Here is a 15,000-nt window from a genome sequence, read left to right on the forward strand (position 1 = left end):
CACACACACACACACACACACACACACACACACACACACACACACACACACACACACACACACACACACACACACACACGTCCCTCTGAACACCAGGGGGCTTCTCACACACACACACACACACACACACACACACACACACACACACACACACACACACACACACACACACACACGTCCCTCTGAACACCAGGGGGCTTCTCACACACACACATACACGTCCCTCTGAACACCATAGGGCTACACACACACACACACACACACACACACACGTCCCTCTGAACACCAGGGGGCTTCTCACACACACACACACACACACACACACACACACACACACACACACACACACACACACACGTCCCTCTGAACACCAGGGGGCTTCTCACACACACACATACACGTCCCTCTGAACACCAGGGGGCTTCTCTCACACACACACACACACACACACACACACGTCCCTCTGAACACCAGGGGGCTTCTCACACACACACACACACACACACACACACACACACACACACACACACACACACACATACACACGTCCTTCTGAACACCAGGGGGCTTCTCACACACACACACACACACACACACACACACACGTCCCTCTGAACACCAGGGGGCTTCTCACACACACACACACACACACACACACACACACACACACACACACACACGTCCTTCTGAACACCAGGGGGCTTCTCACACACACACACACACACACACACACGTCCCTCTGAACACCAGGGGGCTTCTCACACACACACACACACACACACACACACACACACACACACACACACACACACACACACATACACACGTCCTTCTGAACACCAGGGGGCTTCTCACACACACACACACACACACACACACACACACACACACACACACACACACACACGTCCCTCTGAACACCAGGGGGCTTCTCACACACACACACACACACACACACACACACACACACACACACACACACGTCCTTCTGAACACCAGGGGGCTTCTCACACACACACACACACACACACGTCCCTCTGAACACCAGGGGGCTTCTCACACACACACACACACACACACACACACACACACACACACGTCCCTCTGAACACCAGATATAACTATGCATGGTATAAGCGACTCAAACTCGCAGTGCTCTCAGAGTGAGCCGTGTTACAGAGCCGATCATCACTGACACGCTGCGCATAACAAATCATTTCTGCGATTTCATAATCACGATAGGCCAGATCAGCTGAAGTGTGATTTCATGTAAACTGCGATTGATCCTGCGGCGCTGCTGCTTCACGTGCTGTCATGAGTCCTCACGTCTGCACTGTGGTTTGAAGGTGACGTCCTGCTCACGCCCACCAAGATCTACAGCCGTTTGCTTCAGCCAATCCTGCGCAGCGGAGCCGTGAAGGCCTACGCCCACATCACCGGAGGCGGGCTCTTGGAGAACATCCCGCGCGTTCTCCCGCCGGAGCTGGCCGTGGACCTCGGTGAGCAGCGGCCCCTCCTTCCCCGGGGCACAGATGCAGTTCCAGTCACAGTTAAAATTAAAATTTCACAATTAAATGTGCAAAATAAATAAAAACACTGATTATGGAGTTTGTATTGTGATCTCATATAATAATTATAATGATAAACTGCTTAAGTCAATCATTGAGCAAAAGTAAGTCAGGGTTTGTAAATTAAAAAATCTTTTTTTTTTCTTATTTGCAAAATTGAATCAGCAAAACAAAAAGTTTGAGTCACGTGTGTGAAAAATGATCAAATATCTATGATGTATAGACCCCCCCCCCCCCCATGTTAAATGCTTTGATTGCAGACAAAAGTGCTGTATACATGTAATGAAATATTATTATTATTATTTGTAATACCTTTATATATTTAGGTTTGATGCATTGTAATATTTAATAATTGTAATATTTTCACGCATGGTGTTCTCTGATCCGTATGGTTTCAGACGCGTCGCGCTGGAGGATCCCGAGTGTGTTCTCGTGGCTGTTTGTTCACGGGTGTGTGTCGGAGGAGGAGATGAGCCGCACCTTTAACCTCGGCCTGGGGGCCGTGCTCGTGGTCAGCAGACCTGAGGGCCAACGCGTGCTGAGGCTCCTGAGGGCCCAAGAGGAGGCCTGGGTCATCGGGTCACTCACTCACAGACAACCCGGTCAGAGCACACTCCTCACACACACACACACACACACACACACACACACACACACACACAGCAGACCTGAGGGCCAACGCGTGCTGAGGCTCCTGAGGGCCCAAGAGGAGGCCTGGGTCATCGGGTCACTCACTCACAGACAACCCGGTCAGAACACACTCCTCACACACACACACACACACACACACACACAGCAGACCTGAGGGCCAACGCGTGCTGAGGCTCCTGAGGGCCCAAGAGGAGGCCTGGGTCATCGGGTCACTCACTCACAGACAACCCGGTCAGAACACACTCCTCACACACACACACACACACACACACACACACACAGCAGACCTGAGGGCCAACGCGTGCTGAGGCTCCTGAGGGCCCAAGAGGAGGCCTGGGTCATCGGGTCACTCGCTCACAGACAACCCGGTCAGAACACACTCCTCACACACACACACACACACACACACACACACACACACACACACAGCAGACCTGAGGGCCAACGCGTGCTGAGGCTCCTGAGGGCCCAAGAGGAGGCCTGGGTCATCGGGTCACTCGGTCACAGACAACCGGTCAGAACACACTCCTCACACACACACACACACACACACACACACACACACACACACAGCAGACCTGAGGGCCAACGCGTGCTGAGGCCCCTGAGGGCCCAAGAGGAGGCCTGGGTCATCGGGTCACTCGCTCACAGACAACCGGTCAGAACACACTCCTCACACGCACACACACACACACACACACACCCACACACACACACACACAGCAGACCTGAGGGCCAACGCGTGCTGAGGCCCCTGAGGGCCCAAGAGGAGGCCTGGGTCATCGGGTCACTCGCTCACAGACAACCCGGTCAGAACACACTCCTCACACGCACACACACACACACACACACACACACACACACACACACGCACAGTCCTCTACACACACACACACACACACACACACACACACAAGCACAGTCCTCTACACACACACACACACACACACACACACACAGTCCTCTACACACACACACACACACCTCTACACACACATATTCTTTGCGTATACCTTTGGGCTGTGTTATGAAACCGCACACACACTGATGTAGATTTATGGCTCATGCTTGAGTAAGGCGTGGCTGAGCGTAACTTTTATAAAGAGTTTCTCTTCAGGTTTGACTCTGTGCTTTGTAACTCTGCAGATCTTGTACTTGCACTAACAGCTGCATAACACACTAAAGACAAAGGAAAACAAGAAATCGCATCACATGACCCCTTTAAGAGATGAGACTTTACAGTAAAGTGTGTGTGTCTCTGTTGGCAGGTTCGGAGTGTGTGGTGATCAGGAACCTGGAGCGGAGTCTGAGGGAGAGTCCGGGTCGCTCTCCCGACACCAGCGCTCTGCAGAACGGCTCTCTTCCCGGCGAACAGTCCTCGCGCAAGAGGACCCGAGTGGCCGTGCTGATCTCCGGAACCGGTGTGTGTGTGTGTGTGTGTGTGTGCTGTTATCAGGGTTGGGGGACTTTGAAGAGCAATGCATTACAATATTGCGTTACTCCCTTAGAGGAACGTTTAACAATTTACCAGTAAAAAAAAAAGAATTAGTAATTTTTGCTTATGGTTTCACTGAATCATCGAAGGTCAAAAGCAAGTACATTGGTCAATAAAGTAAGATTAAATGCAAAAAAAGTACATTTTATAACTGTTGGATATTTCTATTTAAATATAATAATATATAAAATACATATTTAATTATTGGAGGTTTGCATAGTATTCTGATTCTGCATTTCACTGATTTTATGATTGAATATTAAATATTTTTTTGTGTAAGTGAGATGAGTAAATGCACTCACACATTTAGTCTAGAACCACAATAACCATCATGTTCACACACACACACACACACACACACACACACACACGCCTCTTCTGAGCTGTCAGTCAATAAATGGGAAAACAAAGTAACTAGCGTTACTTATTTGAAAAAGTTATGAGTTATGCGTTACTTTACTAGTTACTTGAAAAAGAAATCTGATTACGTAACTCAAGTTACTTGTAATGAGTTACACACAACACTGCTGATCACATGACAGATACTGAGACTGAGAGTGTGTGTGTGTGTGTGTGTGTGTGTGTGACAGGAACGAACCTGCAGGCGCTGATGGAGCAGGCGAAGAAACCCTCGAGCTCGGCGGAGATCGTGGTGGTCATCTCCAACAGACCGGGAGTCACGGGGTTAAAGAGGGCGTCTATGGCCGGCATTCAGACACGGGTTTGTCTGAAATATAAATAAATATATATATATATATATTAGGGCTGTCAAAGTTAGCGCGTTAATAACGTGATAAAAATCATATTAACGGCACTATTTTTTTTAACGCTCGATTAACGCAGCGCGTATTTTCTGTTTGACCCGTGGCCCAAAACATAGTTGGAGAAATGGAGATACACAGTGTTGCCAACTTAGCGACATTGTTGAAGGGAAAAAATCGCTAAATGGGTCTGCAAAGCGCCCAAACCTTATTTAGTTTCTGAGAATCTACCGGTACCGCCGGTACTGTTCTCCCAGCACGCGCGCGCGCCTCTCTCTCTCTCGCTCTCTCTCTGCGTCTCGCGCTGGAGAGAGGAGCAGCGCTTTAATTCAGTTAAACACAGATATGATGTTGCTTCTCTAATTTTACATGCAAGTATAGCCGAAATCGCAAAACAGATATTGTGTTTATCTTATGTGTATTTGATTTCATCAGACGACGGCTCGATTATCAGGATTTTTGTGCAGATTAAAGGGGGGGTGAAATGCTCATTTTCACTCAATCTCCTGTTAATCTTGAGTACCTATAGAGTAATATTGCATCCTTCATATCTCCAAAAAGTCTTTTGTTTTATTAAATTTTTAACAGAAAGATAGACTGTACCGAGTCTTTCCGGAAAAAACCGAGTGGCTGGGGGCGGGCCGTGTGGGCGAAGCTTAGCTGTGCTAACGCGCCGAGCTAGTGACAACACACAGAGACATTTGTTCAACAAACAGTTTTACTCACCGTCCGGTTCCAACGCACGACCGCGAACCTTTATCATTGCAAATCTGCAAATCCGTAGATCTGGGCTTTGTTTATAAAACAATCATCGTCGAAATGCAGGGAACAACAGTCTTACACAACTCCGTTTATGCTCAGGAAAACAAACTCCATCCACGGGTGCCTTAACGCTGGGTTCTTTGGGAATCTGTGCAGGGTTGTCTTGCCCTGGCAACCAAAAACACACTTCTTTGGTGACATTGACTTCCCAAAAGCCGGGCAGGGCGCTTTGATGGCGAACTGCTTTCACTCTCTTGCTCTGGTCTACGAGTGCGCGCGCGGCCGCGATCTTACCGGAGAAGTGCCCTTAGGACCCATATAAGGAAATTCCGCCCTATCTTACGTAAGACAGAGCCATACTCGAAAAAAACTTTCCGAAACTTGTGACAAACCGGAAGGAGTATTTTTGGAACAAAAATACTCCTTCAAACGTACAACTTAGTTTTTGAAACTTTGTCCATGTTTAGCATGGGAATCCAACTCTTTACCAGTGTAAAAAACTCAGTATGCATGAAATAGCATTTCACCCCCCCTTTAACATCTTGGAAGGGAGAGCTGGTTATGTCTTAATGGGTCGCGTTTCAGTCACCATTTCATATTCATTCCGTTGTTTGACAACAGAAACAGTAAAATATACCAATGAAAACAGTTTTATTGAGAATTTAGCTTCATCAAAATGGGCACAGAGAGAGACAAACTATAATGTAGCCTAATAATAAATAATAAATTTACATTTAGCATTTTCAGAAGAGCTGCCCTGTCATGCAAAAATCTAAACATGTTTGTGTTAATTGCTCAGTGCAAAGAAAGAGAAGTAATGGGAACCTGGTATTTCTTTGTTCTTTCTACATGTGTCTAATAGACATGAACAAGTTCTTTGAAAAACATCTATGACCTTTGAAACATGTCTCGTCTTCATGCTCTATGTTGACTATGGTTTCAATAATAAACATACATTTGCATAAAGCATCCATATTTATCCATGCCCACGTTGATTAGAGTATTACAAACTTGAAAAGTATTCATTTAAGGTACATTTAGAACAAATAAAAAATGTGCGATTAATCACGAGTTAGCTCATGACAATCATGTGATTAATCGATTAAAATTTTTAATCGATTGACAGCCCTAATATATATATATATATATCTCTAGACACATGTCAAGTCATCTTCATTTATATAGCGCTTTTAACAATGTAGATTGTTTCAAAGCAGCTTTACAGAGATAAACGTATAATTTAAGGTAACAGAGATTGTTTCGGCTTTACGCGGTTCTTTAATAAAGTTATTTTCCAGCTAAAGTTAGTTTTGATTGATTTGCTTCCGTCGCAACAATCATTTGTTATTAAATTAGGGGCCGCTGAGAAGACACCATTCCCTCTACACAGACTTTAAACGCGAACCTGTGAGAAACGCTGATGGCGTTCACATGCGCATTAAGAATTGGTTCTATAGTTATGTGCGTTTGAATATATGTGCGCAGGTTTGTAATTCCCTACAGACCAAGCCTAAACAAAGTACTGGCGTTTCCTTATAAATTTAGATACAGAATTTTATTTTATTTTGTCACTTCGGGGTAGATACGCGAAACGAAACGAACATGCATATAACACTGTCCTTACCAGACATGATGGATGAAGGAACTTCCATCTTTTAAATCTTACTTTAGAGGTGTGCGATATTTTGTGATTTTGTCGAAAGCGATAGTTATAGACGATACTTTGAGTGTGTTTTTGTGCTGACTCGTGAAGATTTTAATATTCTTCATATTTTGAGTTCACATCAGTGATGAAATTAGCTTCTTCAGTAAGGCTGATATTTGCCACCTAAAATTGATTTCTGGGAGATTTATACCTTTTATAAGTGCAACTTTTACCACTACTAAGTCATAATTATTACATAACATAAAAATCCAGTTATGACAAAGTCATCGTTTAGACTTTTTAGTATTATCATTATGACTTTTTAATATTATAATTTACATTTGAATGTCAATTATGACTTAGTATCATCATGACTTATCTCATAATTATGAATTTTTCTCATAACATAATTTTTTTGCTTTTTATCTCATAATTATGACTTAGTATATCATTTTTTACTTTCTGTCATAACTGACCATCTCATAGTTTACTTTTTATCTAATAATTGACTGTCATTATTGACTTTTTATCTCATCATTTTGACTTTTTCTGACAATAATGACTTAAAAAGTCCTAATGAGATGGTCAAAATTATGACATACTATCTCATCTCTTAATTATGAATTTTGTCATAATTGACTTTGTATTTTATAATTATGTCTATGTCATCATTGAGTTATGATCTCATCATTTTGACTTTTCATGTCATAATTGATTTACCAAAATCAACAACATCAGTTTTGCAAGCTACAATTGCATAAATAATGCTAGGAGATTGTTTTAAATTGAATATCAAAATATGTCATTTTTTTATTTCTTTTTTATATAATAATAATTTAAAGATGAAAATACAACTGCCCGTTGGTTTTAATGAGTCATTGAGTTATTCACTTGACCAGGTTGTTCAAACAGCTGATTCATTCAGGAACGAAGCGAGCGACTCTTTTTATGAATGAATAATTGATTCGTTCAGAAACATCTGATTCATTCAGGAACGAAGTGACCGACTCTCTTTATGAATGAATAATTGATTCGTTCAGAAACAGCTGATTCATTCAGGAACGAAGTGAGCGACTCTCTTTATGAATGAATTATTTATTCGTTCAGAAACGCTGATTCATTCAGGAACGAAACATTGCTCGGAGAAACACAACGCTTCTGTTGCACCTCTGGTTTATTTTGCTTAAGAAAATAACTCCAAACAGACAATAGTGTGTAAAATGTAACACAAAATATTAACTTCTCTACTTCTTGTATGAAATCAATATCATATTTGCAGATATTTTGTAAGAACAGCACTCTTGCTGGTGTGATAGAGCTTATTATGGAAGTTTTTCCCCCACGGAAGAAAATAAAAGATGATTGCAACTTTCTATCTCACAATTCTGACATGCTCGATACTGTCAGCTTCCACATCGTTAAAACGTATATTTATAGCTTTCCTGTAGCTCTAACAGTAGAGCGCTGGCGCTTGCAACGCCAAGATCATGGGTTCGAATCCCAGGGAAAGCAAGAACTGATAAGAATGTAAATGTGTAGCTTGAAATGCAAAGGATAAAAGCGTCTGCCAAACGCATAAATGTAAACGTATATTATTATGATGATAATATTATAATGGCTGACAGCTCGGTTGGTTCTGGATGTTGTTCGTCTGTCAGGTCGTGGATCATAAGCAGTACGGCAGCAGAGCCGAGTTCGACGGCACCATAGACCGGGTCCTGGAGGAGTTCGGGGTGGAGCTGGTGTGTCTGGCGGGTTTCATGCGGATCCTCACGGGACCCTTCGTCAGGAAGTGGAACGGTGAGTGTGTGAATATCAACACCAGGGGGCGCCACCGGCTCCGTTAAATCAGTGCAGATTCACAGCAAAAACACATGAAGCAGCACAGGTGCAGTTTAAAGGTGCAGTGTGTAATAAAATAAAATTGATGTACTATTGATGTACTAGAATAACTAAAATTGAAATAAAAATAGTAAACTATTTGGACATATTTAAAAAAAAAAAAAAACTAAAATTAAAAAAATGTAAATAATAAAACTATTTGTACATTTAAAAACAACAATATTACTTAAAGGAAAATGAAAAAAATAAAATAATAATTACTTAAAATAAAATGTTGACATGAAATAAACATAATAAAAACTATTTGGACATAAAATGAAAATGAAAATTTTATTACTTGAAATAAAATAAACATCAACTGAAATAAAATATAAAAACTAATTTTAATTTAGTAATTTGATGTACTAAAATAAATAAATAAAATTAAAATTGAACTTAAAAATAAAAACAGTTTGGACATTATAAAAAAATCACTTAAATGAAACAAAACTAAAAACTAATTAAAAATATTTTAAAAAGACGAATAGTGCCTCAGTGATATTGAAATAACACTGCTGAGGACGGGAATACAATGGTAAGAATGCTAAAATATGTGGAATATTTCTGAAATGTATTTTTAAACTGGTTGAGTATTTGCTCCAGGACTGAGTGTGTGTGTGTGTGTGTGTGTCTCAGGGAAGATGCTGAACATCCACCCGTCGCTGCTGCCGTCCTTTAAAGGAGTGAACGCTCAGAAACAGGCGCTCCAGGCCGGCGTTCGTGTCACCGGATGCACCGTTCACTTCGTGGCCGTACGTTTGTCTCTCAGAAGCAGCGTTCTACAGTAACATTAGGCAGAACACATGCAGGATTTTGTCATCTTGCAATCCCAAGAATGAATGCAGATTCAACCGGTCACCATATTATTTACAGCATCTTGCATTTTTGTCTTTTATTTCCAAAACAACATTTTTTTTTTTTAGTTTTGATTTACAATAATAATCCTGTAGTTTTGTGAAGTTTATTTTATTTTTATTTTACAATAATCCTGTAGTTTTGAGAAGGTTTTTTTATTTTTATTTTACAATAATCCTGTAGTTTTGAGAAGTTTTTTTTATTTTTATTTTACAATAATCCTGTAGTTTTGAGAAGTTTTTTTTATTTTTTATTTTACAATAACCCTGTAGTTTTGAGAAGTTTTTAAAAAAATTCATTTTACAATAATCCTGTAGTTTTGAGAAGTTTTTTTATTTTACAATAACCCTGTAGTTGAAGTTTTTTTATTTTTATTTTATTTTACAATAATCCTGTAGTTTTGAGAAAAGGTTTTTTATTTTACAATAATCCTGTAGTTTTGAGAAGTTTTTATTTTATTTTTTATTTTACAATAACCCTGTAGTTTTGAGAAGTTTTTTTTATTTTTATTTTACAATAATCCTGTAGTTTTGAGAAGTTTTAAAAAAAAATTATTTTACAATAATCCTGTAGTTTTGAGAAGTTTTTAAAAATTTTCATTTTACAATAATCCTGTAGTTTTGAGAAGTTTTTTATTTTACAATAACCCTGTAGTTGAAGTTTTTTTATTTATTTTTTATTTTACAATAATCCTGTAGTTTTGAGAAAAGGTTTTTTTATTTTACAATAATCCTGTAGTTTTGAGAAGTTTTTATTTTATTTTACAATAACCCTGTAGTTTTGAGAAGTTTTTATTTTATTTTTTATTTTACAATAACCCTGTAGTTTTGAGAAAAGGTTTTTTTTATTTTACAATAACCCTGTAGTTTTGAGAAAAGGTTTTTTTATTTTACAGTAACCCTGTAGTTTTGAGAAGTTTTTTTATTTTATTTTTTATTTTACAATAATCCTGTAGTTTTGAGAAGTTTTTTTATTTTATTTTTTATTTTACAGTAACCCTGTAGTTTTGAGAAAAGGTTTTTTTATTTTATTTTTTATTTTACAATAACCCTGTAGTTTTGTGCGGAAGAGGATTAGGGCCAGGCAATAATAAAAAAATTAAACCATCTCGAGATTAAAGTCATTATAATACAGGATTAAACTCGTTAAATTTCGAGAAAAAAAATCGAAATACAGTCTTGAGAATAAACTCATTAAATATCGAGAATAAAGTCGTTGTGTTTCGAGAAAAAACTCGTTAAATTTCGAGAAAAAAAATCGAAATACAGTCTTGAGAATAAACTCATTAAATATCGAGAATAAAGTCGTTGTGTTTCGAGAAAAAACTCGTTAAATTTCGAGAAAAAAAACTCGAAATACAATCTTGAGAATAAACTCATTCAATTTCGAGAATAAAGTCGTGTTTCGAGAAAAAAACTCTACATTTCGAGAAAAAAGTTGAAATAATCATGACAATAACCTCATAGAATGTAGAGAATAAAGTCGTTGTGTTTCGAGAAAAAACTCGTTAAATTTCGAGAAAAACTCAAAATACAATCTTGAGAATAAACTCATTAAATTTCGAGAATAAAGTCGTTGTGTTTCGAGAAAAAAACTCTTTACATTTCGAGAAAAAAAGTTGAAATAATCGTGACAATAAACTCGTAGAATGTAGAGAATAACGCATTTGATCAGTGTTCATCGCATAGCCTACTGATAGAGGATGGCAGAGTTGGATCACTTAGTCAAGCTATATTTTAGACTTTCTTTCAGTAACAAAAAATAGAACATTCTTAGGTCTAGGTCGGCTAGGTCTTTTTAGAAGAAAAAATCAGTCCAATTTGCGCGATGTACTCGCTTTTGTCCAACATGAAATTCATCGAGTTTTCGTGGTTTCCCAGGATACCATAAGACACGTTATTAAACTTGTTGATCCTCAAGGTGTGGAACTTGTCCTGTACCAAATGCACTCTGGCATATGGACAGCTATGATAAATTAAAACCGCATGGCATTGCCGTTAATGGCTGTATAGATGGTTACAGTCGTTACATTCTGTGGATGGAGGCGTACGCAACCAACAACGATTAATAATGCGTCTTATGGTATCCTGGGAAACCACGAAACCTCGATGAGGTTGATATAGGTAGGCTATGCGATGAACACTGATCGAATGCGTTATTCTCTACATTTCATTTCAACTTTTTTTCTCGAAACACAACGACTTTATTCTCGAAATTTAATGAGTTTATTCTCACGATTATTTAGACTTTTTTTTCTCGAAATTTAACGAGTTTTTTTCTCGAAACACAATGACTTTATTCTCGAAATTTAACGAGTTTATTCTTAAGATTGTATTTAGTTTTTTTCTCGAAATTTAACGAGTTTTTTCTCGAAACACAACGACTTTATTCTCGAAATTTAATGAGTTTATTCTCAAGATTGTATTTTGTCTTTTTTTCTCGAAATTTAACGAGTTTAATCCCGCATTATAATGACTTTAATCTCGAGATGGTTTTATTTTTTTATTATTGCCTGGCCCTAATCCTCTTCCGTATAACCCTGTAGTTTTTTTTTTTGTTGTTGTTTTTTTACAATAACAACCCTGTAGTTTTGAGAAAAGGTTGTTTTATTTTATTTTATTATAATAACCCTGTAGTTGAGTTTTTTTTTTTTACTTTTTTTTCACAGTAATAACCCTGTAGTTTTGTTAAATTCACTCTCTGACAGGAGGAAGTGGACGCCGGGGCGATCGTGGTTCAGGAGGCGGTTCCCATCCTGATGACTGACAGCGAAGACAGCCTATCAGAGCGCATCAGGGAGGCGGAGCATCGAGCCTTCCCAGCAGCCCTAGAGCTGGTGTCCAGCGGTGGCGTGAAGCTCAGAGACGACGGGAGGATCGTGTGGAACCAGAGTCTTCAGGGATAAACACCAACACACACACACACACACACACACACACACTGATGATGAACACGCATGTTTCAGGCTGTACTTCATTACATTCCCGAGAGTTTTCTTGCGCATCTGCCTACTGTAGTGCCAGTTCTGATCAGTATTAACCAGATTGACTGCTGAGAATTATATGTCATGTACAAGATAAACTTTATTCTCTGCATGTAACGGAACGAGATCAATATTTGCTCTTGACATTAAACTTGCACTAACAAGTGTGACTGTGCATGTTGTTACTTTGAAAATGTTAATGACACTATTTTATGAACACCAAACAAAATCATGGTATCATGTAGTATACCTTCCTAAGATCATAATTATGTGTAAACCAAATATTTTGAGGTTTTTCGAGATTTTTAAGGTCTTAAGTAGGGATTTTTTAGAAATAGTTAAAGGATTTTTCATAGGATATTACATCATTATTCAGTGATTTATATTCAGTTCAACTTAATTTACAATATATCACCTCTCAGGTTTTCCATTCCACACGTGACACTTTGAGAAACACAAATCCTGTTTATTTTGTACATACCGATATGGCTTTTCAGTGCTAATTGATTAATATCTTTTAAAAATTATTGAATACTTACTGATGGCCTCAACAGAAGTCAATATCAATTAATACATTAATTAAAAACCTTGGAGTCAAAAGTTGGTCTGTCTTTAAAGTCCCCCTGTAGTCAATAACTAAACTCATCTTTGATCACCAAAATGACATATTTAAATGTGTTTTCCTTGAAAAAAAAAAATTCATGGCTTAAAATATCTTGAATGTAACTCGAGACCCTCGCCTCATTTAGTATGCGCGGTTCTATGAATATGCAAATGAGCCCCGCCTCCACTCACTCAGCTCAGAAATCCACTGGTTGACGATCACATTGTGGTCTCACTTTAGATTACATTACAATTCTCACTATTAACTAATTATTAGCTATGAACTAAATTCCTTATGACTTCTTACTAATCGTTAGTAAGTCGTTAAGTTTAGGGATGTAGAATATGGTCATGCAGAATAAGGCATTAACATGTGCTTTATAAGTACTGATAAACAGCCAATTTCTTAGTAATATGCATGATAATAAGCAACTAGTTAATAGTGAGAATTGGACCCGAAACAAAATTTTATTAAAACCTAAACCATCAGGTAAGACTTTTCAGGTCTTGTTTGAATATAATGTAGTTAACTCATGTTAAACGCTCACTTTAGTCAATAATTTTATCCCTTAAAGGGGTGGTTGAGTGTGATTTCACTTTTCTAACTTTAGTTAGTGTGTAATGTTGCTGTTTGAGCATAAACAACATCTGCAACGTTACGACGCTCAAAGTTCAGAGCAAAGGAAGATATTTGCTATTAAAGAAAAGGACTGCAACAAATGGTTGGTTGGGACTACATGACATTCCTCTCGGGTGACATCACTAACCCTAGAATTTACATAAACCCCGCCCCCAGGAACAGAAAAGAGAAGACGAAAAGTTGTTGTATAAGAGTACATTTGTGAGTCAGCTCAAACTTTAGCATCAGTCTTTTCACATGCAATAGAAAGTCACTCTGTGTGCATCTCACAACAGTTCCTATACGAGTGATTTATAGATTTATCATGACAGAATATGCTAATTGAAGATAGTTAACTCCACATCAGCAACATAAACTCATCAACTAACCATTCAGAGGCGTCCTGTTGCATTCTACATGTCACTTCTTCTTGAGTCTCTCCATCTTTATCTGACTCCGTTTAACAATAAAGGCAGAACCGTTTCTGTCATTTAGTGTGTCTGCGTGAGGTAATAGCAGCTGCTAACAGACACTAGCTCTTGAAACCCCGCCCTCTGCAGCAGCTCATTTGCATTTAAAGGGCCAGGCACAAAACGGTACGTTTTTACTTATCCTCAAAAAGTAATAATTTTAACATGCTATATAAAAATATCTGTGGGGTATTTTGTGCTAAAACTTCACACACACACTCTGGGGACATCATAGATATATTTTACATCTTGTGAAAAGGGCATTATACCACCCCTTTAAAACTCATCTTTGATCACCAAAATTACATAAGCGCTTTTTTCCGTGAAAAAAAAATCTTTATGCCTTAAAATATCTTGAATGTAATTCAAGATTTTGCCTCACACCCTTGCCTCATTAAGTATGCGCGGTTCTATGAATATGCAAATGAGCCCCGCCTCCACTCACTCACTCAGCTCAGAGATCCACTGGTTGACGATCACACGTTGATCTGATTGATTACATGGTAGTTTGTGACGTCAGAAACACCAGCGATTTCAAAGCGTGTTTTAGAGACTGTCTTTGGTTCACTGCAGTTTTAAGGAGGAAATACTCAGCAATGCTGTCGACTTATGAATTTACACATGGTTTGAGACTTAAAGCATATTAAAAACACCACATAGACACATAAACAACATTAAAAGCTGGATTTTCACCACAGGGGGACTTT

General features: G+C 38.9%; 2 protein-coding genes across 3 annotated transcripts in view; both read left to right on the forward strand.

Annotated features, from left to right (window-relative positions):
- The window catches only part of gart (phosphoribosylglycinamide formyltransferase), a 37,028-nt gene extending 23,831 nt beyond the window's left edge, over positions 1-13,197 (forward strand). Inside the window, exons 16-22 of one of the 2 annotated variants that reach the window (XM_079863990.1) lie at positions 1,347-1,499; positions 1,967-2,170; positions 3,488-3,640; positions 4,305-4,435; positions 8,541-8,682; positions 9,400-9,515; positions 12,326-13,197. In XM_079863990.1, coding sequence (XP_079720116.1) covers positions 1,347-1,499; positions 1,967-2,170; positions 3,488-3,640; positions 4,305-4,435; positions 8,541-8,682; positions 9,400-9,515; positions 12,326-12,523 — 1,097 coding nt within the window. In that variant the 3' untranslated portion in view covers positions 12,524-13,197. Of the gene's footprint in view, positions 1-1,346; positions 1,500-1,966; positions 2,318-3,487; positions 3,641-4,304; positions 4,436-8,540; positions 8,683-9,399; positions 9,516-12,325 lie in introns of both variants that reach the window. The other variant, XM_079863989.1, reaches the window with a different exon arrangement.
- The window catches only part of LOC307154265 (uncharacterized protein), a 217,571-nt gene that overhangs the window by 42,459 nt on the left and 160,112 nt on the right, over positions 1-15,000 (forward strand). The window lies entirely within an intron of this gene.

Source organism: Squalius cephalus, assembly GCF_949319135.1.
Source record: "Squalius cephalus genome assembly, chromosome: 2".
In the NCBI taxonomy this organism is placed as follows: domain Eukaryota; kingdom Metazoa; phylum Chordata; class Actinopteri; order Cypriniformes; family Leuciscidae; genus Squalius; species Squalius cephalus.